This window comes from Silurus aristotelis, assembly GCF_946808225.1.
Source record: "Silurus aristotelis genome assembly, chromosome: 19".
Lineage (NCBI taxonomy): Eukaryota > Metazoa > Chordata > Actinopteri > Siluriformes > Siluridae > Silurus > Silurus aristotelis.
In genome coordinates, this window is record NC_139592.1 from 22671088 (window position 1) to 22698887 (window position 27800).

At 40.3% G+C, this 27800-nt stretch overlaps 1 protein-coding gene and 1 pseudogene across 2 annotated transcripts; one reads left to right on the forward strand and one right to left on the reverse strand.

Moving 5' to 3' along the window:
• The first annotated feature begins 3746 nt into the window (after window positions 1–3746).
• Window positions 3747–21986, forward strand: LOC310715033 (protein-glutamine gamma-glutamyltransferase K-like; annotated as a pseudogene). The gene is made up of 25 exons (XR_014538234.1): window positions 3747–3940; window positions 4082–4312; window positions 4409–4527; window positions 4670–4777; window positions 5131–5305; window positions 5415–5553; window positions 5663–5855; window positions 6355–6508; window positions 6602–6886; window positions 6985–7145; window positions 7922–8058; window positions 8350–8484; window positions 13817–14073; window positions 14645–14836; window positions 15650–15901; window positions 16125–16243; window positions 16678–16785; window positions 17455–17632; window positions 17723–17861; window positions 18196–18388; window positions 18972–19125; window positions 19442–19726; window positions 20540–20700; window positions 20805–20941; window positions 21084–21986. The product of XR_014538234.1 is annotated as a protein-glutamine gamma-glutamyltransferase K-like (transcript).
• LOC310715150 ((Lyso)-N-acylphosphatidylethanolamine lipase-like) lies at window positions 21957–27730 on the reverse strand. The gene is made up of 8 exons (XM_083521416.1): window positions 27510–27730; window positions 27292–27374; window positions 26414–26518; window positions 25895–26183; window positions 24973–25127; window positions 24772–24883; window positions 22905–23091; window positions 21957–22302 (listed from the first exon to the last, which is right to left on the reverse strand). Exons 1-8 carry the CDS (start codon window positions 27536–27538, stop codon window positions 22213–22215), a joined length of 1050 nt encoding a protein of 349 aa, XP_083377542.1. The 5' UTR covers window positions 27539–27730; the 3' UTR covers window positions 21957–22212.
• Between the last annotated feature and the right edge of the window lie 70 nt (window positions 27731–27800).

Below are 27800 nucleotides of genomic sequence, written 5' to 3' on the forward strand. Positions count from 1 at the left end.
TAATAGCTGTTTTTTCAGCACAGTTCAAAACAATCAAGCCTTCTCACGAACCCTGTATAGTTTTGCATTTTCGTTCCGGTAGAATTTGCAAGAGTTTAAAAGACTCCCGTAAAAACCAGTGAGGTCATTTTATGAGGTTGATTTCGATGCTTCTGCTAGAGATGATGAATGTATGCACTTTTGCACATCGCTCTGGACAAGGCCGTCCGCTAAATGCAAATGTAAATGTATGTGGGGGTGCAGTTGTGGCTACAGTGAAAGGAGACGTGTTGAATTGTCTTCATTGGTTTTCTTGCTTTAGTAACATTCATTCTCACTGTATGAGATTCCTGTCTGTGATGCAGTAAAAGACAGGAGGTGGCGCTGGAGGTAGCAGAGCTGAAGATGTTGAGGTTTTTGTTAGAAGTGACGACGATGGACAGGATTAAAAAAATTAGTTTATTAGAGGGGCAGCGCATGCAGGACGTTTTGGAGACAAGGTGAGGGAGGTGAGATTGAGATGGTTTGGACATGTGCAGAGGAGGGACATGGGGTATATCTGTAGGAGAATGCTGAGGATGAAGACACCAGGAAGGAGAAAAAGAGGCGAGTGGCGACCCCTAATGGGAAAAGCTGAAATAATAATAATAATAATCAGGGTACAGACTGAGCATGAGAAGATTACTGTTAAGGCTGCAATCTGGGAATGTGTCAACGCCTATCTAGAAAATGAAGAAATTCAACATTTTTTTTACTGTCAAAACCAAATGACCATAACTGATCAGGGTCGCACAAGATGTGTTTATTGTTTTAAGACCAAAAACATTTCACTGCGATTATTTTCAAATGAATGCAATCATTGAGCTGATGCGGGACTCTTTGACATCGCCAACATACGTGATTGATTTCAGACCACATAGACAAGTTTACGCATGGCTTCAGTGTGTAGAGTGTTCAGTTACACTATTATCAAGATCTTCCTCTCCAAATGATGTAAACCAGCTGCATGAAGATCTGCTTTACTGACTTTACACTGACTGCACCCCAGATCTCCTCACCTTCATCAGTACCTGACATTACTAACCCCCTTGTGGCTGATGAACACAAATATCCATAAGCACACTCCAAAATCTAGTGGAACATCTTCCCAGAAGAGTGGAGGGAATTATAAGTGCAAATTTGGACTAAATGTGGAATGCAATGCTCAAAAATCACATACCGTACTTATGAGCAAGTGACCCAATACTTTTGGAAATAGAGTGTATCTCATGGACAATCACAAAAACAGAAGAACTACTGTATTTCTGTGAAAACTGAAATAAAAAATGTTTCATGTCCCAAACACATGAAAAGCTTAGCATTTACTTCACAAACGTTGAGTGACTGAGGGTCTCCTTTTACACCTGGTGTAAGCGTGAGTGAGAACCGGCAAATCAAAAGCCAGTTTTTAATGCATCCCGTGTAGAAATATGTCTAATGTCCATATATATATATATATATATATATATGAATGGACATTCTGTGCCACTCAGATGAGGAAGGGGTTTCCTTTTGAGTCTGGTTCCTCTTGATGTTTCTTCCTCATGCCATTTCAGGGAGTTCTTCACTTCACCACAGTCGCCACTGGGACACTCATTAAGGACCAAACTTACAATGATAAGGAACAACCCTTTAACCACCGAAGTTATACATAATAATTTATCTAGAAAGTCTTTTATATGACTTTATAACCGCTTTGTCTCTGGAAAGCATTTTTAAGACAATTTGTTCAAAATGTACAATTCACTTTCATTTAAATAAAAAATGCTCTGCAAATGAAAATGATTTGAATATGTAAATGACATTAAAATAAACTTAAAATCTATTCAAATCACTGGATGGAGTTTTGATCAATAGATTCTCCCACAGAAATGTGTTTGGAAAATGCGATATGCTCATTAATAACTCGTGAATCAGTGAGCGAGAGTCAAATAAAAATTATATACTATATATATGTATATTATTAAAAACTATATTATATATATATATGTCATGTCATTTTTTCCCGCTTATCCGTAATTCGGGTCGCGGGGGCAGCAGTCTAAGCAGACCCCCGCCTTCGACTGCTGCCCAATTCTCACAGCACCGTCCCTTACGGTCCCTCCTGCAGGTGGTGAGCCCACGGGAAGGCGGCCCCACGTCACTCCGACGTCACGGACCTTGATATTTCCCTCGTAAGGGACCCCCGGAGCATAGAGGGTTAAGGGCCTTGCTCAAGGGCCCAAGAGTGGCAGCTTGGCGATACCGGGGCTTGAACCCCAGACCTTCCGATCAGCGCCTTAACCGCTGGAGCCACCACTCTCCCTTATATATATATATATATATATATATATATATATATATATATATATATATATACAGGTGCATCTCAATAAATTAGAATATCATTAAAAAGTTGATTTATCTTCCTCATGATTGTGGAGACTGAACCAGACTGAGACACCATTTAAAGGCTCAGGAAACCTTTGCAGGTGTTTGGATTTAATGAGCTGATCAGAGTGAGACACCACGAGTCTCCAATATTAAACTTTTTCACAATATTCTAATTTTCGGAGATACTGAATTTTGCGTTTTCATTTGCTGTAAGCCAAAATGGGGGAGTGGTGGCTCCAGCGGTTAAGGTGCTGGGTTGCCGATCGGAAGGTCTGGGGTTCAAGCCCCGGTATCGCCAGGCTCGCCACTCTTGGGCCCTTGAGCCAGGCCCTTAACTCTCTATGCTCCGGGGGTCCCTTACAAGGGAAATATCAAGGTCCGTGACGTCGGAGTGACGTGGGGCCGCCTTCCCGTGGGCTCACCACCTGTGGGAGGAACCGTAAGGGACGGTGCTGTGAGGATTGGGCAGCAGTCGAAGGCGGGGGCTTAGACTGCTGCCCCCGCGACCCGAATTACGGATAAGCGGGAGAAAATGAATGAATGTTTATTAGCTGTAAGCCAAAATCATCAAAATTAAAAGAAATAAACACTTCAGTCTGTGTGTAATGAATCTATATAATGTACAAGTTTCACTTTTTGTATTGATTTACTAAAATAAATCGACTTTTTAATATATTCTAGTTTATTAAGATGCACCTGCATATAAACCCACATCTTCACACGTCGCACGACCCATTTACATGATGGCATTTGGAAGACACCCTTATTCCATAACATCTGACAGGGTGATGAGATAAGATGAGATAAGGAGTTAAAGGGTGTGTCTGTGAATATGTATGTACTGTATGTGTGTGTGTATATATAGGCATCATCTACAGTGAAAGGTATCTTCCAGTTTTATTTGCTGCAGTAAACAAGAAATACAGTCAGACCCAAAGACAGGAAGCAGGTAAGACCGACTTTTTACACATGCTTTATTATGCTTGTTGATTGCATTAAATTTAGTCAATTTAAATGCATGAGTTTCTTTGTGATACCAGAGAATTAATGATGGACCTTGAAAAATGCATTTACAATCAAAACATTTAAATAATTGTTAATCAGACAGAAATCCTTCAACTTTTTTCACTACGGCTTGCTCTTTAATTTTCCCCAGCATGTGTACTGTTGGACGTTTCCCGGGGCATTGCGTTGTGATCGATGATTATTGCAAGCCAATGATGGAGGGCGGTAAGTCTTGAAGCGGCAAAGTCATAAAACATCGTAAATTTTTTTTTTTTTTTGGATACTTTTACTGTCAAATTGACTTACTCTCACTTTTTGCCCACCCACTCTCTCTCTCACTCTCTGTCTGTTGAAGGTTCTTTATCAGTGCGCTCCGTAGATCTCCTGAAGTCTCAAACAGGTCAAAATCGCACAGAACATCACACGGATCGTTACCAAAGTGATGACCTCATCGTTCGTCGAGGGCAGAGCTTTAAGATCGAGATTGAGCTCTCAAGAGCTTTTAAGCCAAATACTGACCAACTGCAGCTCTTTCTCAATCTTGGTTTGTATTATTAGTAAGCAATTAACACTATCTTGATGACTAGCTAATGGCCATTGTGGGTTTATCCATACTGTGTGTGTGTGTGTGTGTGTGTGTGTGTGTGTGTGTGTGTGTGTGTGTGTGTGTGTGTGCATGTTGCAGGCTCTGTGCCCCTGTCAAAAGGCACCTTTGTGACTGTTCCTCTAGTCAGCGGGTTTCAGGGCAATTACTGGGGGGCCAAAATCATCTTACAATTCAACAATAAGATCACCCTGTCCGTCATCTCTCCATCGAACGCTCCGATTGGACAATATGAGCTCCAGATAAAAACAGAAGGCAGCAGTTTCAAGACAAAAAGTGATATCTTCCTGCTGTTTAACCCCTGGTGCCCGGGTAAGCATGGGCAAACAATATGATCTTCATCTGAACTGTAAACTGCACACAAATTCGTTAAAAACAACTCGGTTTCTCTCCGTCCATCCCTTTTAGATGACGCCGTGTTTCTGAAGGATAATGATGAGAGGAAAGAATATGTTCTGAATGATATGGGGACGATTTACATGGGAAACCCGTATCAGATTGAGGAAAGGATGTGGATCTTTGGACAGGTGTTACCCTTTATTTCTTACATCCTCTTCTGCATCCTACTACCAATCAAAATATCATAAGTTATTGAAAGTTGATCATAATATTCTCGTATATGTAAATATGCACATGTTGGAGTGTAATGGTGTATTATGCAATGTGAAGTTTGATGAAGGGATTCTGGCAGCATGTCTGTTCCTACTGAAGAAGAGTCAAGCCCCTGCTTCTGGTTGGGGAGACCCCGTGAACATCACCAGAGTCGTGTCAGCCATAGTAAGTACATTTCACATGAATAAAGCATACTGTAAATGTAGCTGTACAATACCTCAGTTGGATTGTTTGTGCCTTAGTAATTATCAAACACGTCAGCATTTAAAAACGATATGATTACATGTCAATCAATTGTAGTGAGGTGGAGCATTGCTTACACAAAACGTTAAAATTTTCTTCCTCAGAAACTTCCTAACGTTTACCTGATTACTCAAAACACTTGGCTTTCATTCGCTAATCAGATTTCAGCAGGCACCGGTTAGGCATGGAGATGAAAAATGACAGGTTCACCCATGACTCAGTATCAATCCTGAATTGTATATGCTGGAAAAGAAATGATGATCTCTCACCTCCAGGTCAATTCTAACGATGATCAAGGTGTGCTGATAGGCAACTGGTCTGGTATGTATGCGGATGGAACTTCCCCATCAGCATGGAATAGCAGTGTGGACATTCTGATGCAGTACCATGATAAAAAAGTGCCTGTCAAATATGGCCAGTGCTGGGTCTTCTCAGGGGTCACCACTACAGGTAAGGGTTGACCATCATCGACCATGCATGATAGCTCTCTTCTGCCTCTCAATCCTCTTTTTCTCACTCTCTAACTGTCTGTCTCTCTGTACACCCCTCCCCACCCCAGTTCTCAGGTGTTTGGGCATTCCCACTCGCAGCGTCACAAACTTCAGCTCTGCCCACGACACAGACAATTCCTTGACCACTGATGTGTATGTTGACGAGAATATGAGGCCGATTAAGAGTCTCAGCACCGATTCCATTTGGTACAAACACGCCATTCTGATTTCCTACATTTTACATCATCTCAGGTGGTAGCTTAGGGGTTAAGGCATTGTTTCTGATCTTTTTCTTACGCTCTCATTCTCTCTGCAGGAATTTTCATGTATGGAACGACTGCTGGATGGCCCGCCCTGATCTCCCATCTGGCATGGGGGGCTGGCAGGCTGTGGATGCAACACCCCAAGAGACTAGTCAGGGCACATTCCGCTGTGGCCCCGCCCCCTTGTCAGCCATCCGTGAAGGACTTGTCTATGTCAAATATGATGCAGCATTCATCTTTGCTGAGGTAAGGCCAAATTGTTCAATTATATATTTTAGATTTTCAAGTTCTAAATCGTTGGGGGGAGTGGTGGCTCCAGCGGTTAAGGCGCTGGGTTACCGATCGGGAGGTCGGGGGTTCAAGCCCCGGTATCGCCAAGCTGCCCCTTTTGGGCCCTTGAGCAAGGCCCTTAACCCTCTATGCTCCAGGGGACCCTTACGAGAAAAATAAATCAAGCAGGAGGGACCGTAAGGGACCGGTGCTGAGAGGGTTGGGCAGCAGTCGAAGGCGGGAGCCTTGACAGCCCAATCCCTGGACACGGAGAAGTGTCTGGGGAATCTGCTTAGACTGCTGCCCCCGCGACCCGAATTACGGATAAGCGGTAGAAGATGAAATAAAAAAAATTAAAAAAAGTTCTAAATCTGGTGGAACCCTGCAATGTTCTCTGTAGAATCCAGCAATAAAAGCAATTTCTGCTTCTAGAAGTTTCCAAAGACTTCAGTAACCATTGACTGTGTGTTTGTAGGTGAACAGTGACAGGATATACTGGCAAAAAAAGCCAGACGGCACCTTCACCCAGATCTCCTGTGAGAAGAATGTGGTGGGACAAAAGATTAGCACCAAGGCAGTTGGCTGCTATCGCAGATAGGACATCACACACCTCTACAAACACCCAGAGGGTATAAACACTACATACACTTAATAACTTCTGTCTTTTTTTCACCAATATTTTTTGCTTCCATGAGTAAAATCTTTTGCTGATATTCACTTAGGATCTGAAGCAGAGAGAACCGCAGTGAAAACCGCTTCCCGCCACGGCTCACGGCCAAACACCTACTTCTGCGATGTTGACAAAGACGTCACATTAAACATTGAAATTAATAAGAAGGAGCTTCAGATAGGCCAAAACGCTCAGCTGACCATAATTTTGAAGAACAGGAGCTTAGAGAGACGTAGTATCGTTCTTTACTATCAGGTGGCGGTCATGTACTATACTGGAGTGCAGAAAAACATTGTGCAGCACGATGAGATATCGCTGAGTCTCAGACCCAATGAAGGTGGGAGACCATTAAGAACAAACCTTAATATAAATGTTGGATCAACACAAGTAACCTGAACATATTAACGCCTTACTTTCCTCTGTTTCTTGCTGTAGAATGTAAACTGGATCAACCTCTGCTTTATGAAAAGTACAAGGGCCAGCTGGTGGACCAGGCAGCACTGATGCTCACTGCAACTGGACAAGTCACTGAGACCAAACAGGTTCTGGCCACCCAGTTTAACTTCCGTCTGCGAACACCAGGCTTCATTATTACTGTAAGTCCTCAAATAAACCCATTTTAGCTTTTCTTCCCTAATTTAATTTTGATCAACGTGTAGATAAAGTTAGAAAATCAGCAGACAGGATTCAGATTCTGTGAAGAAAGATCAGGCATACAACAAAAAGGATATCGATAGAGCAAACTAGAATCAGAAGTAAAGTAAAATAGGTCGAGATTCAGGTAACAAACAAGATACAAGGTGTAGTTATTTATGGGTAAAAGCAACTAAGTGTTTACTAAACGGTAGTGATGGTGAGATTCAACACATCGGTACATTGGCATAAAAATTAACAATGTGATGCATCGATTTAGAAAGTGTGCATCGGATACAGTTGGCATTTGTATCTGTAAACATATTTGATATGTAGATCGATTTCTCGTCGCTAAACAGTTTCTCGAGCGTGTTCTCTCAGCACCGCTGCTGCTACGTGAATATGACCTATCACAGAGAACGAGGCGTGTCCTAAAAGTCAAACAGGATACAGATTAACATGGCAGAGGTAGAGCTGCTTCTTCCTGCACACAGAACAAGAAAAGATCATCTGGATCCCACTGCATCGTAATAAAGGTCAATCGTATCGCATTGCATCGGTAGCTGCTTCATACTGAATGTATCGTTGGCTCTGCATCGAATCACATCAGCCTCAGTTATGGAGATGCGCATCACTACTGCACCATGAACACTGCAGTGAACGGGTTTATTTGAAGTTGGAATCTGATTTAAAGTCACAAGGCGAAGAACATTGTCGCACATGCAATTCTCTTTTACAGACTTTAGGGGATGCTGTGCTGGGAAGAGAGCTAGCAGTTAAAATCACATTTAAGAATCCCCTACAACAAGTCCTGAAGAATACGGTTTTCATAATCACGGGCTTGGGCTTGCTCAACACAACAAGAATCTCCCACTGGTAAAACCTCCACATGTTTTTTATTTACCAGAGTTTTTATTTTAAAATATAATTTCACAGAGCCAACATAAATGCATATATATATATATATATATATATATATATATATATATATATATATATAGTGTGTGTGTGTGTGTGTGTGTGTGTGTGTGTGTATATATATTTCTGATGTTATTATTACTAGATGTTATTATTTAGTTCATTTGTACAGTTTTATTTCAAAAGCTTGCCCACACATTATTCAGATTAGCACTTAAAAGTGACCCAGTTTTTTCTTTCTGAACCCAGTGAAATTGGCAGCCTGATGACCATCAACTTTACAGTGAAGTTCAAACCCACCTTGCCTGGTTCGCGGAAGCTTCTTGTCTCAATGGACTGCCAGCAGCTCGCGAAGGTGCATGGTGTCACTGACATCTTGGTCCAGTAGATGTGAAGACTCAGGAGTGTCAAGACCATTATATATTCAATTATATACTCAATTATATACTCAATTATATACTCAATTATATACTCATTCATATACTCATTTATATACTCAATTCAATTCAATTTTCTTCCTTATAATTGTCAGTTGAGCCTCAATGAGCGACCCAGCGGTTACTCTGGTAAGGGAAAAACTCCCGGAGATTTTATGAGGAAGAAAAATTGAGAGGAATCAGACTCATCATTGATGAGGTGTTCAGTGATTGGTGCTGAAATCCAGAAATGTTCAAGCAACCAGTGGTCCTGAGCATATTCTAGCAGACTGTTCATAATAGTTACAGTCCAAATCAATCCTCAAAGTTCTTGAGTTGCTCAGTAATTTCATGGTCTCCAATTGATGAAAAGTCCATGCAGAGGTAGTTTCTTGTGAAGAATCGGGCAGATCCAAACAGAAGAAAAAGTCAGGAACATTAGTCACAGGTACCTGTGGTATACCTTATATACTGTGTATTTTCTCAGCTGTTGATCTGCTTAAAGGGAAAGTTACACATGTGATATTTGGGTTCTGTATAATTCCAAAGTGGTTTTAGATCAAGAAATGAAAATTTTAATTTGATGGGTTTTTATATACGGGTTTTACTAAATGATGGCTCAAATAAAGCAGAAAAAAAAAGAAAGGGATTGTTCTCTGATTTGTTCATTTACCTTCAACACACACACACACACACACACACACACACACACACACACACACACACACACACACACACACACACACACGTGCAGAAGTGTATGTATTGCTGTATTCTCATAATAATGATGTACCAGGTTTAAATATAACAACTTGATTATTTTAACATGAGTCTTAGATATTGACTATATAACGTAACAGATTTCTTTATATTAAGGCTAAAATTTTATCTCTATGGCAATTTCATAATCCTACAATCGTTTATACATTCATACCGACCAACTGGGTCGTAATATTAAAAAATTACGTAAAATACTTTAATATGAAAATCCCATTAAAGTTACACATCAAATGCACATTTTTCAGTGTTTCCTCTCTTGAGAAAAAGCGTTTTCCCTTTGAATTCCATCCGATCCGACGTTCTCGAACCCGTATGATTCGCCGTGGAATATGAATTTCTTAATGTTCTTCAATTTAAAAAGAACACACATTTGAGATATTCGGTCATGGCTACACTTTACGCTGCAGATGAAGCTGGAATTGCGTCACACAACGAAAAAAAAGAGCTGCATGCTCATGTTCCCTGCATGTTTCAGCAACACCAGGGGGCCGTGTTTTTCTTTCATCACCGCCGACGTCAGTAAAAATGACGTAATCACGTTTTCACCTGAATTATGTTTCTAAGGCTTCCCACAATGATTTTCACGAACGTCTCAGTAATGATTTTGTACGATTTTTGTATACTGAACCTATGATTTTGTATATTTTATACCTACGCAGGGTCTTAATGCCATATTTTATAGTAAAAAATCGATGTCTGAGGCTACACAAGGCAATGCTGGAGATTTTTGTTGTCTAAGCACATTTCATTACCACTTCATCTTCACAGCATTAAGATCAATCACGTCTGGAATGTGGAGGAAATGAAGATGTACTGGATTAGTGCTTTATCATAGAAGCGTTTATATCAAAATAATTGCAATTTCCGAAATGCACTTTTATGAAACTGGAGCTAGTTCAAATATATTGGGACACCTGACTTTTCCAGCCGTATGTGGTTCCTGGCTGAAATGTTACCACAAAGTTTTAACCCCACAAATGTAACATCTCTGGATGTTCTTTCACTCGAACTAGCAGACCCAAACCTGTTCCACAATGCACAAAGATCTCCTGCTATAAAGCTCCAACCCAATAGAACACCTTTGAGATGACTGCAGCGCTGACTGCACCCCAGACCTCCTCGCCCTTCACCTACATCAGGATTTCATTGACAGATTGTGAAACGTGTATAAATAATGAAATCGCTCGCTGACGTTATTGTAGACGTGAGCGTTGGAGTGACACATAGACGAGCCTGTGCACGGTGTGAGTAGATCTCATCTTTAGTAAAGATTTGTTTCTCATCATTCACCTCGGTTGACTCAGGTGACTGGAAACGATGAACCGCACTTTATTACCTCATGATGTTACTACATTTCAGCTCTGAGAACCTGTATGTCATACACCTACATCAGGAAGTGCTTTGAGGGATCAGGCGTAACTGAATTTCGACACCAGATCAGTGAAAGTCATACATGAGTTTTAACTAACGATGAGTTTAAACAAATTAGTGCAAATGAAGAAAATATTATCAAAATCTGATCTAAAAATCTTCTTTCAGCTGCTCTCTTTATAAGACTCCACAGCTGAACATCTGTCTCCATATCACTCTGTCTTCTACATCTGCATGTTTCAAACCTGCATGTCTTCCACCACATCCATAAACCCTGGACTTCCAAATCCATCCTCAGCATTCTTCTACCCCATGCGCCTCCTCTTCCCATGACCAAATTATCTCAATTGCTCCTCTCTCATCTTGTCTCCAAAACGTCCTACATGCATGGCCTTCCTAATTAACTGATTTCTAACCCTGTCTATCCTGGTTCCTATGATAAAATAGCAGCATCATCAAATCTGCCACCTCCTGTTTCACCTCCTGTCTTTTTGTCGATAAAAAATAAAACACCTCAGGTCTTATAAACTTTCCCTTTCACCCCTTCTTTACTCTTTTCTTCACTTTACTAACTCACTTTCCATTACTTTGCATCGTAGAAGCCCGGGAATTTCACAATCGAATATAAAAAATTCCGATTTGACAGATTTTAGTTCAAAAATTGAATTCCAGAAATTCCATTCCATATTGATTCAGAGTTGAATTAAGCTCTTTATTTCTAAGTATATTTTTCGTCTTGTTTTTTATTTTTTACATGGAAATTAATTATTTTTTTCTTTTTAGGGAACACCTAACTTTTGTTAAATATTACAGATGTTGAATCATAATTTCCTCACTGAAACTGACAAAAACAACAATGATCATCTTATTTATTAGTGCATGTTATTTTTATTATACATTCTAAAAAAAAAAAATTATTATAATGGAATCGAATGTAAAAGACTAAGAAAAATGAAAAAATAAATAAAGCTAAAAGGGATAAAATACGTGAGTGAAAAATAAGTATAAAGAGATTTTTTTTTAAATACTTAAAAATCTAAAGTGTACATGAAACTATAAATTACAGCTTTACCAAACATGATTTATTGATTGATGTTATTAAATGTGTTTTAAAGAATGATATTTCACAATGAATCTTTTTTTTTTTTTTTTGGAAGAAATCCTAAGAAGGAATGAATGAATGGGTGTGTGTGTGTGTGTGTGTGTGTGTGTGTGGGCGTGTGCGTGTCTGTGTGGATATAAATATTTCAGACATGTTAGTGAAGAAGTAAAGCAGGCTGCACCAGACAAGAAGGTTTTAAAGGCTGAACTCAATCAGACACAGATTTCAGAAACACACTCAGGTAAGAGTTCATTTAAATATTTACTGTATTTGATTGAATGTCAATTTCTATTACAAAGAACTGTATTTCGTGATTTTCACAAAGAGTGGATGTGTTTTCATGAGTATTTACACGGTGAATCTGTGATGTATGAGTGTATTATAAGTGCAGACTAATAAACTCCATGTCCTGCTGCTAGAGAAAAACATTCAATTACAGGATTAGGGAAATTCGATTTTCCATGAACAACATGTCTCAGAGTGTTTTATTCATCGTCTACTGCACTGTAATAATGATTTAAGACTTTTTATCCATTTATTATTCCATTAAGCATCCAATAATCACGATGGCGCTTGTTATCACACTATAGCAGGCTATTTACGAGTCCCACCTGGTCACATTTCTAAGAGATTCTTCAAGCTCTTCAAGACTTTCTGAAACCCCTGACACTGGAGACCCCTTCCCTCCATTTAGGATTTGTGTAACTGTGTGCACTGGAATGATTGCATGTATATAAACCCAAAGATGTTTTGCTGGAATTCTCTCAATTTAAAGACCAGGGTCAGTAAGGAGATGCACCACATGCACACATTCACAATTTAGCGATTGAATGTTGGGGAATAATATCACATAAACATGAGTAAAGTGTTTTTGGGACCATACACACCTACTGCAAGCTAAAGCAGTGTGTAGTGTCTCAACCTGCCTCAGCTCTCACACACAGGTACATTCTTTTGCCGACTTGTGACATGTAGGACAAAAGGTGTGGCAGTTGAGGAATTTTGTACTTAAATGACTTTTACACCAAATTCATAACAAAGTGTTCCATGCTGTAGAAATGTAGCTGTCAAAATAAAGAAATATATAAGAACAATCAAAATAATGTGCACAATTTAATGCTTAAAAATTGCCAATTGTATTGGTTTCAATGGAAGCTGTAATGGACTTTGTGGGTCTTTACTGGAAATTTGCTGCCTTCTATTAATGGTATGTTATATCTGGATATAGCACCAACAGAGCACATTTGGGAACCTTTCTAGATCGCATGCTGGTACTGGACACTAATAGAGACCATTAGGACCACTAAAAATCCAGATTAAAATATTGATAATGATGTACACAAACACACAATGTAAAAGGTAATTGGTTTCCATTGTATTTTTAGTGGAAACCATTCGGAATTCAGTGTTGGTTCTTATTGCTTGTTTGTTTTTTCAGCAAGGATTTCAGAGTCTAGTAAAATGTTATTGAGAAATAATTATCTCCTATATATATATATATATACACTGTAGCAGATCATATTATTATCTATCTACTATTCAAAATAGTCCCCTTGCACAGTAGTACAGCGCTCCCAGCATTCCTGTATTCATAGCCTTTTTTCCGAAGCGTGTCAAGTACCTTCTCGCTGGATCTGGTGTCAAAACGGCGATCTTGCAGCTTTCATCTTCAACTTCAGGAAGAGAGTCTGCAGGAGTAGGCTGGGTGCGGAAGTGAGATCATGTTGTTTCCAGCGAGGAACTCACGTGTGAGGAGAGTTCGGTGACACGTGGTCGAAAAAGCAGTCGCGGTAACGCACGTGTTTAAAATAGCCCGAGTTGTTTAGCTCCTGATGTTCGCAAGACGATGTCTTTTGGCACACTGACTTCTGAAGGTCAGTGCTCCCTGTGACTCTGCGTGCAGCCTTGTGCTGCCACCTGTGATCAAAATTTGTTTTAGAAAACAGAAAATTCTTAGCTCCATTCACAGAACCGTCTTTTCCACTGACACGCTTTATATCTTTGTGATTTTTATGGGGTTTTTTTTGTTTGTTTTTGTTATTCACAGTATGCCTAATGAAAACACTAGAAATCAGGTCGGTCGCCTACCAGGTGTCACACTATTCGAAGTAGAATCATCGACGGAGGATCTGGTGCCAGTGACGAATAATGGAAAAAAGGAAAGGGCGTGTCAAAGGTGGTTCCGGAAAATATGTCCATGCTGTTGTCGTCAAGCCAGCAACGATGACCATGAGCTCATTGTTAAACCGGAGGATAAGAAAGAAAAGCAACCAGTAAAAATTGTAGAGACAGTAGAAACAAATGGTGAGGTGCTGAGTTGCAGTGCACCATGGGAGATGTACACTGTATGAACAAAAGTTTTGGACGCTTGAGCATAAGATTCATCCCATTCCTTACTATTGTCCCCATTTGCTACTTCACTCTTCTGTAAAAATATAAATTCAGGTTACATTGTACATTTGGCAATAAAGATCGACTTACAATTATCTCTTTCATATAGTTGAGGATTAAGGGCCTTGCTTAGGGGGCCCAATAGTGGAAGTTTGGTGTGGCTGGGATTTTAACTTATGACCTTCGGATCCAAGTCCATTGCCTCAACCACTAAGTTTCCACCTCCCCTGATGTAGGTACTGATGAAGATCAGTTGAGGAGGCCTGGGGTGCAGTCAGCATTCACTTTCATCCCAAAGGTGATCAGTAGGTCCGATACATTGTGTGCCTAAAGATTTATGGTAAAAGTTTGCAGCAGAATCACATCTGGCTTGAAAAGTCAAGTGTCCCAATACTTTTCTCCATACACTGTAGCTCATACTGCTAAACACCACTTCCTTTCCATTGTTCTCAGATACGAACGACTTGTTTTCTCTCTCTTCCAGAAAATCTGTTAACGGTGTCCTTCATAGACCTCATCAAATCCAAAAAAGATAGGAACCGCACCAGCCATCACACGGACCATTACCTTAGCGAGAACCTCATCATCCGACGAGGGCAGACGTTTCACATGTGGATTGAGCTCTCACGACCTTTCAACCACAATACGGACAAACTACACCTCGAGCTCAAACTGGGTGAGTCTCTATTTCACCCTTAATCAGACAGTGGTCACGTTTTACAGAGGCTATATACTTAATTTAAGCACTTACATCCTTATCAGAGTGATTTTTGGGTTATGCAGTTATACAGCTGAGCAATAAGGGTCTTGCTCAAGGGCCCAACAGTGGCATCCTGGTGGTGCTGGGATTTGGGCCCATTATCTTCCTTCCTTGTGTCATTTTGACTGAATGCTCATTGTTACACAATGTTATTGGTTTAGAAAAAAAGAAAAGAAAAAAGAGGTGGAGGAAGGATATGAATGTGGGGATAAGACGTGGGTGATGTTTGTTTTCTTTGGCACGTCTTGCAGAGACTTTTAGTTTTTACTTCACTACATTTTGCGAAATCGAGAATTCGAGTCTTTTTACATAAACTGAGGTGATTGAGTAAAGAGTCTTGTGATAAAAATGATAATAGGAACATTATAGTTATAATAAATCATAGTACTTTGGATACTTAAGTACATTTGACGGTAAATAACTTTGTACTTTTACTCAAGTGAAAGTTTAAAGGGACACTTTTACTTTTACTGGAGTCATAATTTAAATAGTGAATCTCTACTCCATGGTTTGTGTATTTTATCCACCATTGTTGTTTGAAAGATTTGGTTGATATCGTTGATATTTGCAGCTGATCCTCTGAAGGGAGATCGAGAACTTGTTTTAGATCATGTAAATCTTTCTTTACTAAACATGACGAATCAAAACACACACCTGTATTTCTGGTTGATTCGTTTCTATACATTTATGATTAACGTTCCTGTGTGTCTGTGTGTGTGTGTTATACAGGTCCTAACCCATTGGTATCGAAGGGCACTCTAGTGATTGTTCCTTTAGTTGAGGAGCTGGAGGAAAATTGCTGGAAAGCTAAGATTGTTGACAAGAAAGACAACAAAATCCAACTGGCAGTCAACTCCCTGCCGACTGCTGCCATCGGTCAATACAAGCTCACAGTCGCAACTCAGACTCCGAACGGGAATAGCACTTCAACCTATAACCCTGAAAACGACATCTACATGCTGTTTAACCCCTGGTGTGTAGGTAAGAACTGTGAGAGAAAGGACTCAACATCTATAATTGCCTATTCCAAGCTTAGCTTTAGTCCAATGCTAAAACTAACAGAAATTCAAGAAATATGAAGAAATTATAGCATATACTGAATTCTATTTCCTTCTCCCTGTATCTCTCTCTCTCTCTCTCTCTCTCTTTCTCTCTCTCTCTCTCTCTCTCTCTCTCTCTCTCTCTCTCTCTCTCTCTCTCTCAGGTGACTTGGTGTATATGGATGATGAGAAGAATAGGTATGAATACGTTCTGAACGATGTGGGGAGGATCTACTATGGTACCGAGTGTCAGATTGGAGAAAGAACCTGGAACTTTGGACAGGTATTAACCTCAGCGGTGTAAAGATTAGCTGGAAATCATACTTGGATAAAAGTATAGATCTCTTACTGCAAAACCTACTTTATTACAAATTAAAACTCGTTCATTCTAATAGGATTTCAGTCAAAGTCTTGAGTTTTTGACTCATATAGAAAGTAGACTCAAAGAGTCAAGTCAAGAAGCTTTTATTGTCATTTCAACCATATATAGCTGACGCAGTACACAGTGAAATGAGACAATGTGCTACATTTAACAATATAAAGCTTCTTTTTTACTGTGTCCTCGCCACATAAAGTGCATCATGTGCAACCTGGTGCATTAGTTTCATTTCCTATAACAATAATATTGTGTAATTGTTGCACATAGTCAGAAAAATGTACTATTGGCAAACATCGGTTATAGAGTGTGACTGTAAATGTGTATCATCCTGTGTGCAGTTTGCTAGTGGGATTCTGGCAGCATGTCTGTTTCTACTGGAGAAGAGCCAAACCCCTGCTTCGGGGTGGGGAGATCCTGTTAACATTGTCAGACTTGTTTCAGCCATGGTAAGTGGCTATTACTATTAATTAGCAGATACATAACGTGTACATACATGTACATAACCTATACCACTGCTCTGGAGGATTCTCCAATTGGTCAGAAAGTGTTGACATCTAGATATCTATTTTATAGTGTGTGTATATATACAGTATATATATATATATATATATATATATATATATATATATATATATATATATATATATATATATATATATATATATAATAAAACTTTTCTGGGAAGGTGTTCCACAACATTTTGTTAAGGTTTGTGCTCACTCACACCCAAGGGTGTTAGTAAAGTCAGGTATTGATGTAGGTGAGGATGTGAGGAGGTTCCTGGGGTGCAGTCAGCATTTAAATTCATCCCAAAGGTGTTCAATAGGGTTTATATCTCTATAGCAGGACACACACACACACACACACACACACACACACACACACACACACACACACACACACACTTACAACTATGTATACCTTGAAACATAAGAGGAACTGAGTAATTTTGAAGTTATTTTCAAACTATAGTTTGAACACACTTTCGTCTTCGTAGAATTTCAGTTCCTGAAATCAAGTTAACACGTCGTATTCAAGTAACAAGTAACACCCTGAACAGTACACCCTGTAACTTGTGGACTAGGCGTAACCTTCTACACCATTCCTGGTGCTAGGTCAACTCTCCAGACGACCAAGGTGTACTGGAAGGCAATTGGTCTGGCATCTACACAGATGGGACGTCCCCAACCGCATGGAGTGGCAGCGTGGACATTCTGAAGCAGTACCACAATAGCGGAGGCGTGCCTGTCAAATACGGTCAATGCTGGGTCTTCTCAGGGGTCACCACCACAGGTAAGGGTCCAGAAAGCATTTGTGTGTTGTTTAGAGTTTATTGTATTGAGTGCTGCATTAATTACGGTGTAATATTCTTCCGATCCTCAGTTCTCAGGTGTTTAGGCATCCCCACCCGCAGCGTCACGAACTTCAGCTCAGCCCACGATACAGACATTTCCCTGACAAACGACATTTTTTTGGACGAAAACATGGAGCCGATCATGGCGCTGAACGGAGATTCTGTCTGGTGAATCTCTACTTTAACTCAACTACATGTTTGTGTACTATACCAAAAGCCCTCTTTGTACTGAACTCATCAAACAAAAACATAAGTGATATAAGGCTCATGAGTAATAAAAGGCTTTTTGTTAGACCTAAACATCATCATGTAACCAAAGTAACTACTATTCCCCTTTGCTCCTACATGAGACCTGCTCTGTTGTCAAACGCTCAGCAAGTAAGAACGTATCCTCCTTTAGGTGAAAAGTCTGAACATGCACAAAAAAGTGAAGCGATAACAAAAGTTTCACCCCCAACTTTGTTTACTGATTCCCTTCTTCTCTTTCTCTGTATGTAACCAGGAATTTTCATGTATGGAACGAATCCTGGATGGCCAGGCCTGATCTGCCGGTTGGCATGGGAGGTTGGCAAGCTGTGGATGCCACGCCTCAAGAAACGAGTCAGGGCTCATATTGCTGTGGCCCTGCCTCGGTGACAGCTATCCGTGATGGGCAGGTCTATCTTAAACATGACGCACACTTCGTTTTTGCCGAGGTTAGTAACACTGCAGTGCAGTACAGAAATATTAGAAAAACATCTGGAACTGAAAATCCTGCATTAAAACATAGTCATAATATACTAAGATCTAATACAAGATATGAATAAAGGTTTGTGGACACCTGAGCATAAGATCGGTATGTGTTTTCTGAACATACCTTTCCACATTTAATCCGCATTTGCTCTTATAGTTGCCTCCACTCTTCTGGGACGATGTTCCTCTAGATTTTGGAGCCCCAAGAAGAGAAAAGCTTTTTTTTTCTTGAACATTTGGTACTAGTGAGGAGTTTTCCACTCCAATCCATGTAAAGCAGACCTTCATGGAGCAGGCTTTGTGCACAGGTGCACTGCCATGCTGGAACAGATTTGGGTCTCCTAGTTTAAGTGAAGGAAAAATTTAATTCCCTCGCATCCAAAGAATTGTGTGTCTCTAACTTTGTGGTAACCGTTTAAGGAAGAACCACATATGGCTGTCAGGTGTACCAATACTTCTATTCCAATAGTGTTTATATCAACAGCTTGGTAAGGAAAATATTACGGGTTGAATGTTTTCACCGATTGCATACTGTGCATTTTGTAGGTGAACAGTGATAAGATCTACTGGCAAAGAAACACTGATGGAACCTTCTCTCAGATCTATTGTGAGAAGAACGTGGTAGGCCACTGCATCAGCACCAAGGCAGTTGGCTCTGACATGAGAGAAGATATTACTCACCTCTACAAACACCCAGAAGGTGAAAATCCTCAACACACACGTCGCATACACATACACACTACATAGTAGCGATACGTAGCGAATGATGCGAGACATTAATGATACATATGAGGAAGCTACCGACGTGATGCCATACAATTCCCAACATTACGACGCAGTGTGATCCAATTTTTGATTCGATTCAACATGATGCAACACGATGCAATGGAAAAAATATGATGCTCTGCAATTCAATATGTCACACTCTCTCAGTTACACCAGAAGTGTTTTTATTTACTTCCTTTTTCTTTTAAGTGTAACCTTTTTTTTTTTTTAACTCCTTTCATTTTCATTAGGCTCCGAAGAGGAACGAATTGCAGTAGAAACTGCTATTAGCTTCGGCTCCAGACCTAACACCTACCCCGCCGCTGTGGCCACTGACATCACATTGGAGGTCACAATGAAAGGAGAAGGACCTCGGATGGGCGAAGATGCAGCGCTCTCGATCATCTTGAAGAACGGGAGCTCGGAGATACGCAGTACCATCCTTCATAGCCAAGTGGCGGTCATGTACTACACGGGGGTGCAAAAGGCTGTGATGAAAAAGGATGATATACTGGTGGAGCTCAAACCAAATGAAGGTGAGAGAGTATGGTAAAAAATAATAAAGTAGCTGTTTGTTCTGGATGATAATCCATTGTTTTACAATAGGGATAAAGAGTCATCCATTCGCACTTCTCAATGAAACATGCCTGTGGACATGCCAGTGGCAATATGACTGGCTTTAATCGCATTTATTATCCCCTCCTTCTTCTTCTTTTGGCTGCTCCCATTAGGGGTCGCCACAGCGGATCATCCGTCTCCATACCCCCCCCTGTCCTCTACATCTGCCTCTTTCAACCCAACTACCTGCATGTCTTCCCTCACCACATCCATAAACCTCCTCCTTGGTGTTGCTCTTTTCCTCCTTCCTGGTGTCTCCATCCTCAGCATTCTCCTACTGATATACCCCATGTCCCTCCTCTGCACATGTCCAAACCATCTCAATCTCACTTCCCGCACCTTGTCTCCAAAACGTCCTACATGCGCCGTCCCTCTAATAAACTCATTTCTAATCCTTGTCGTGAGGTGCATCTCGAATGAAGAACTTTAACCTTACATTCAAAAGTATTTACTCATCCAGAAAATCCAGAAAACTGGGATGTAAATCAGACCTTTCGGAAGGGCTGAAGGCAAAAATGTAGACCTGTGAATAACTCTACTAGGATGTTTGACTAGAATGGGACATGGATGTGGGATTTACAAGATGGGGCTGGTTTGTTTGGTGTCATGTGGACATTTTTACATAGACTAGTTCAGTATCTAGACCAGCTCAGGCTACCTAGATTAGTCTCAAAAGTTGCAATGTATCCATACAAACAAACGTCTTTTTTTTTTGCTTGATCGTTTTACAGTCCAGACACTGGAATGGACTCTTCCGTATGACATGTACAAAAATGACCTGGTGGACCAGGCGGCCCTGCAGCTCACCCTATCTGGCCGAGTCAGTGAGACCAGGCAGGTTCTAGCCACCCAGTTCAACTTCCGGCTCCACACGCCGGACATTATAATCACAGTAAGTCCTCCAGGGATTTCCTATTGCCCTAAAGTTTGACATTAGTCCTATGCTGGACTACATACACGTTTGTTAAAATAAATAAAAAATATTTTCCTGTACAGCCTGTAGGCGACGCTGTAGTTGGTAAAGAAATGGCAGCTACAATCACCTTCAAGAATCCGCTACCGCAAATCCTAAAAAAGGTGAAGTTCCGTATCGAAGGTTTGGGCTTGCAGAACATCCGAGAGATCTCCTATGGGTAAATTTGTTTCTTCCTGATGGCTCTTTAAGAAACAATTTAAGAGCTTCATCAAATATCACTTAATATTCCAGTTTACCTTCATTGCTTTTACATTTGACGAACAAATCATTCATCATTTGCATTTTGATTTTGTCCCCAGGGATGTAGGAGGTTTGGCGACCGCCAAGCTGACCGAGAGTTTCATTCCAACCTTGCCTGGTCAGAGGAAGCTGTTGGCCTCACTGGACTGTCAGCAGCTCACACAGGTCCATGGTGTTGCTGACATCGTGGTCAAGGAGAAGTAGCCTGAAATGCTTCATTGCTTGGAACAAACTGGCTAAAGACAGCAATCACACATCATAGCATTGTATTCAAACTCTAATCCTAGAACTTTGTTAGGTTTTCTACATTTCCAAAAACATTGTCCTACTAAGGATTGTTGTGTCCTGGAGGATTCCAGGGAGGAGCAGAACCGTTCCAAAGCCCCCCATAGTAGCCAAAAAGTGACCTTCAAACAGGAAGCCTTGCTAAACAATATGTTCAATTTGTACTTGTTTGAAGCGTGTGCTTTAAATCGTTTGTGTAACAACCATCCATTATTTAAAAAAATCGTTTTTTTTTTTTTTTATGTAAACAATAATTCCTTATGCTGCCCCTACTGGTTCTAGACCAAACTACATACAGTATACTACTAGAAATCCTCCTGTCTGCAAGCCTGATAAACTCTAAATCTAATGTAACGTGAATTTAGGCATCACAAATGCTTTTATTTTATATGCAATGTGAATGCATATTCGTGTTTGTGTGTTTAGTTGCTTTGTCAAGCCCAGAAATTCTGGCACAATGTGTCATTTTAGTTATCATCATGCGTTAGTTGTTGTTTATACTGTATATTTATTTATTGGTAACGGTTCTGTTTAAAGTTTTGTTGTTTTAAAATATGACAAAAATGTAATAATTCTACAAAATGTCATTTGTTTTAAAAACGGTACCAAAAAAAATACTTTTGTGTTCGACACAGAAATGCATTCAGTTTCATTAAAGAAGTATTTTTTTATATAAATATTCATTTTTACTTCCATTTATTAAACCTTTTTAGTCATGTCTGTATAAAGCTGTATAAAGGTCATGAGTCAGGAGTTTCTCGTAGCGCATGTTAGCTAATCAAAGACCAGTGGACTCATGTGATGAACATTAATTTCAAAAGGGAAATCTTAAAGTAATAAACTGTACACACACACACACACACACACACACACACACACACACACACACACACACACCACGGTTTAATCCACTGTGTCACAGATACTCTGTACCACAGCATTAAAAGCTTCAGGCTTATCAGCATAGACATGATGAGGAGCTCCTTCAACAACCTGAAGAAAAAGAGAGGGAGAATTAAACTGTATATAAATGTGAATGTACAAATTTATGTTTTTCTGCGTAAAATATCCTCCTGCCCCCACATTCATACACACATCACATATGATTTGTTTTCAATGATAGTTGCAGGCCGTGAATTTCACCCTCAGGCCTTCAGTGGTGTCCTACTTGAATCAATCCGGCTCTTAATACCATCGTTATGATGCCACGGCTACAAAAATCGATATTATAGAGAAGCTCAGTAGAACAAAGTGCCGCATCACAGACAGGAATCTCATACAGGGAGGGTGAACGTCATCGCTAAACCCAATGAACACAATTCAACACGTCTCCTTTCACTGTAGTTCAATCCGATCGGTTAAAACAACAGCTTCAGGTAACATGCACTTTTACGCTACTGTTGATTCTGAGGGCAATGGACCACTGGGAATCATTTAATACGTATTCATGGACAATTTTGTCGCAAATGCATTTGCTTGTGCAATGAGGATAAAGTTTGAGCGAATCTGATCAAAATCTAATCTAAAAAAAAAAAAAAGATTTTAAAACATAAGTCAGCGATACTGAAACTCTTTCTTTTGTTTTTATGTCATACCACTGTATGTGTGTAGCTGTTCGGTCTGAGCCGGGCTACTTGCTCTCCCGTCGCACTGTCCATCCACGACTGGCCTCCGTACACCAGAGTCACCGGGAGCTCAGGGGGCAAAAGGTGAACCCGGTCCAGCATGGGTCTCTTTGCCCACAGCAGGGAGACGGCCATGGCTTTAAAGCCGACCTCACCACTGAGGAAGAGAGAGGAAGAGTGTGAGCGTGTCATTTAACACACACACACACACACACACACACACACACACACACAAACAAAACCCTACACTTACACCTACAATTATATATATATACACATAAATTTTTCTTTAGATTTAAACTACTTATTTATTCTATCCATTTTGTTTAATTCTGTATAGTTTTTTTTCTACTGTTATCTCTGAATTCCTGACTCTCATTCCGTTATTATTTGTCTGTCTGTTCTTTGTTTTGGGAATACGAATATTTGGAATGCCTATAAAGCAATCTTTGTATCTTGAATCTTAAAAGAGAGAGAGGGAGAGAGAGAGAGAAACCCAGATTTAAAATAGGGAATAAATCACATTGGGGTTCTGCTGTTGTAATAAAAGAATCAATGGTAGATTGATTATTTTCCGATGACGCCGTACTTCATTCCTCTTACGCCGCAGCAATTCGCTGACGATTCTGATAATTCTTTTGATTACTTTATGAACATCAGTCATTTGTTGCTGTCGGGTTTGGAATTTTATTGGACCTTGTGGAACGTCCTTAACATAGACGATCACATCTGCGTAAACAGCAGCTGGAAACGCCGTCCCCTCATAAGCCATTCTTTTACATTTTTTTGGAAAAAGTCTATATGATTTACAGATCTATATGTTCATAAGTGTGCAATACCAACAATATATAAAGTGCGATTACTCAGTGCATTTTGTTTGTTAAATTGTGTAACTACTATTATTGTTGTTTGTATTTATATACCGTACTGTACTTCGTATTTACCCATTTTTAATGCTGTAACATGGAAATTTTCCCACTGCGTGATGAGTCAGGGTTTATCTTATCGCGCTCCAATAAACAGCATGACACCACATTCTTGAACTTTTAAAGTTGTACCACTTTGAACAGTGTAGTACATTAATTAAATGTTATGGCTTGCATGTGTTATAGTCTGTCTCAGTTCGGGTCAATTTATCCAGAGCTCCAGTCCTGTGCTTCAGTCCAAACCTTACAGACCTCCAAGTAGCTTCCTGTCTTCAATGTGTGACTTTTCGGATCCTTTACAGCTTAGCTGCCCAGTAGCATATTCGCTCTTCATTTTTAGAATGTTCACTATATACTGCAGCTCATTCTATATAGTGTGTTTGCGTCACAGGGGGTAGAAATATCAGTCCGGGTCAGGAGTGTTTATGAGGTGATATCAAAACGTTTCGAGACTCCCTCTGTTTACAAGTAAGTACTATATTCATCTACGTTTCCACAGTATCGCCTTCAAAACAGTGCCCTTTCACAGCAATACAGCGCTCGCAGCGTTCCTGACACTTCTGGAATGTGTCCTGGAAGTCTTCTTCATCTTCTGGAAGTGGGTGAAGTCCGCAGGAGCCCAAGCCTGCGAGTGAGATCATGAGAATTGTTCTCCTGCGATAATTTTTCGGGGGGGTTTGAGCTCGTTGGAGGTCTTCCTGATCTCTCTGACGCTCTTCTGCTGTTGAAGACCCACTCGAAACGGCATCTTAAACTTACGTCCGTGATGAAAACGCAGACGTGGTCGGGATAGCCCCGGTCAGCGCCGGTCAGCACCGCTTAGCGCCGTTAGTCTTGAAACTTTTTGATACCACCTCGTGTAATAAACGCGGGTAAAATCGAATGATAAATGTGTCGGTATTAAAGTGTACCTGGGAGTTTGAGCGTTACAGTGATAAATGTATTTCATAATAGTATCGTCCTGAAAAAGCTCCTCGAAGTTTCTCTTGAAGTCCGGCCGAACCCGGCCGATTAACTTTGGACCTGTGAAATAAAACGAGAAGATTAAAGTGTTTTCTGCTTGTGACCTCACACTTTCCACACAATCGCTTTAACACCAAAGTCCCTCCTACCCAATGGGCCAGTGGCCCGCAACACAGCCAAAGGGTTGAAGAACGAGGCCATGGCTAAGATCGTTTCTACCCAGCGTGGACATCCCAGGCGTACTAAGCCCTCAGGAGGCATGAGCTCAAATCCCCAGGGGTCCACCAGGATCAGGTGACGTACTCTGAGAGCATGGAAGTGATGGATATGAGGAGAAAGACAAAGAACACTGAATGTTTGTTGAGAGGGTGTGACCACCTATAACACAACAGACACATAATAGTGCACCAATAATCACATCAAGCCGAAATGGTAAAAAATACAAAAAGTCCATCTCCAGGTGTTTGTTTGCATCATTGTTTTTATTATTCGCAGTTCAGAGTGACGGGTTTTTTTTTCTTTTGGGTTTTGCCCCAGCGAGAACTTCAGCTTTTTCCTTTCCTCTTTTGCTGTGGGCAAAAACCACCAGACCACATGACCCTGAAGCATGAACGCTGCAATAAACCACTCCATAACACAAGCGAATACTTGAGCAAACACTCAAGCGGTTACTACATCGAATTGAAATGGACTTATTGTTGTTACTACAGAACTCACATAAGTCAGTTGAAGTCAAAATACGTGCAATTAAAGTGTCACATGAACTTAATAAGCTTAAAAACATGCCGGGTGGAACATTCTGGAAAGGTGGGTTTGGTTCTAAAAAATATACCAAACATTTATCATCCGATGGAGCAATATCACAAAGTAGATATAACAAGATTCAGAATATTGACTGTGGTGTCCATTAATAACCAAACATGGAGCCAAGGGTGACTCCTGGCATGATGCTGAAACCACCATTCTTCACTGTAGGCATGATGTCAAAGCTCAAGCTGGGCTCTGAAAGTGTCTTGAGCTCCTGTCACAATTTATCCACTGCTATAGTTATAGAATATAACGTCCTCTTACCTCTTAGGATACTGAATGGCGTAAGACGTTGCCAGGTAACCTCCTAAACTGTGGCCCAAAAGGATCATTTTCTCCAGCCCCAATGCCTGCCTCCAGTGTTCTATAGCGACGATGGACTGCTGCTCCGCCTGGGCAGGGTCCAGTGAAAAGCGAGGGCGAGAGCTGCGCCCGAATCCAAGAAGGTCAAAAGCGAAGACCGGACGCGATTGACACAAAGGGTCCAGGTTTCTGATCCACAGACCTACACCACCTCCGAAGCCGTGTACCATCACCAGTGGAGTGCGTGAACCTGCAAGAAAGACGTTTATAGACGTGATCATTTGTGTTAATCGTGTGCTGTTCATCTCAAATATCTCATATGATTTGATATATTATTTCACTATTAAAAATGATCTATTCTTATGGGTGATTAAGCCAAATTTATGAACACACTAAGCACTCTACATGCTCACCCAGTTTCATGAGGAAACAGAAAAGATCAGATAAATATAAAATGCAGAACCAGAGAAGAGAGCCTACATGATTTTCGAGCGTCTTTGGGACTTTTATGAGTAACTGTGAGAGTCCAGATTCTGTCCTGAGTCGGAAGAGAGACGAAACGAGCCCACAGGTCGTTCTGGACACCTGAGAAGAACAGGAAATATGTACAGTTACAGTGAAGGGTACAGAGGCTGGAGAATAAAGAACTGAATGTACATAAATGAAAATGCTGCACTTAAGAAAGCTCAAATATACTGTGTATTGAAAATCTATCTATCTATCTATCTATCTATCTATCTATCTATCTATCTATCTATCTATCTATCTATCTATCTATCTATCCATCCATCCATCCATCCATCCATCCATCCATCCATCCATCCATCCATCCATCCATCTTTTCCCTATTGCCTGCAACAAAACATTATGGTTTTATAATAAAGAACAGTTATGTGTCGTTCAAAACAAAGTCGATTCTTTGAGTCGAATCTTTTAAGTAAACATTACAATCTGACTCGGTGTTTGTGAGTCTTTTTAATTATTTTTAAAATATAAAAAAATATATACAAGACAAACAACATAGTTTTTAGTGGAAATCCTCTTATCGTTAATTGGTCACGTGTTTAAATCAAGTTTTATATTATATTATATGATATTATATGATATTATATAACAAACAAAAAGTACACTGGGTCTAAAAATTTTGTCTGGGTCGAAAAAAAAAAAAAGACAAAGTAAATAAGAATTTTATTAAACAATCCGAGCGAAAACAGAACCCGTAAAATCGCTCCAGTCGGGAATCGACACTTAAGAATCGACTCAGTGAGCCGAGTCAACGTCCCTGACTCCCTGAGACTCTGATTTCTTCTGGATGCTGTGAAGAAGAAAACTGTGCAGAAAAACGACAAATCACTTACGATCCAAGATTTTAGTCTCCGTGTTCCTCAGGAGGGAAAGTGAAGTCGGGCGCCAGGAGGGCCACCAGCTACAGCGTGACAACCTGCGTGTAAAAACACAGACACGTGTGGAAAAAAGAAAACACAAAAATAAGTGAAATAGTGAAACAGCTCATCATGTCTCTCTCACTGATCAACACAACCATAATAACAACTAGTATATTACTTCTGAAACTCACTTTGCATTACTTTCGGTCTCGTCCTGCATGGCGCTGAACAAAAGTTGAATATAAAAGTATTTCTACAGTATTGATCTGATCGATATCAGATCTCCAGATCGCTGCTGTTAGATCCCCATGCTGGCAGAAGATCTGCTCTGTAAGAACTTACACTCAGTCAGCTGACAGTTTAACACAGGAAGTTCAGATCATACACAGAGGATCATCAGGACTCGAAAGGGTTAACTTTATCCCCACGCCTGTGGGCCGAAGTGCAATGTGTGGAGCAGAAAAGAAACTAAAAACTTGTAC

Coding starts and splice junctions, on each gene's coding strand:
- LOC310715150 (XM_083521416.1), bottom strand. CDS start 27,538: ATGCAGGACGAGACCGAAAGTAATGCAAA. Junction 26,184..26,413: donor CAAAGACGCTCGAAAATCAT/GTAGGCTCTCTT, acceptor TCTTTCTTGCAG/GTTCACGCACTCCACTGGTG. Junction 24,884..24,972: donor GCGGGCCACTGGCCCATTGG/GTAGGAGGGACT, acceptor TTTATTTCACAG/GTCCAAAGTTAATCGGCCGG.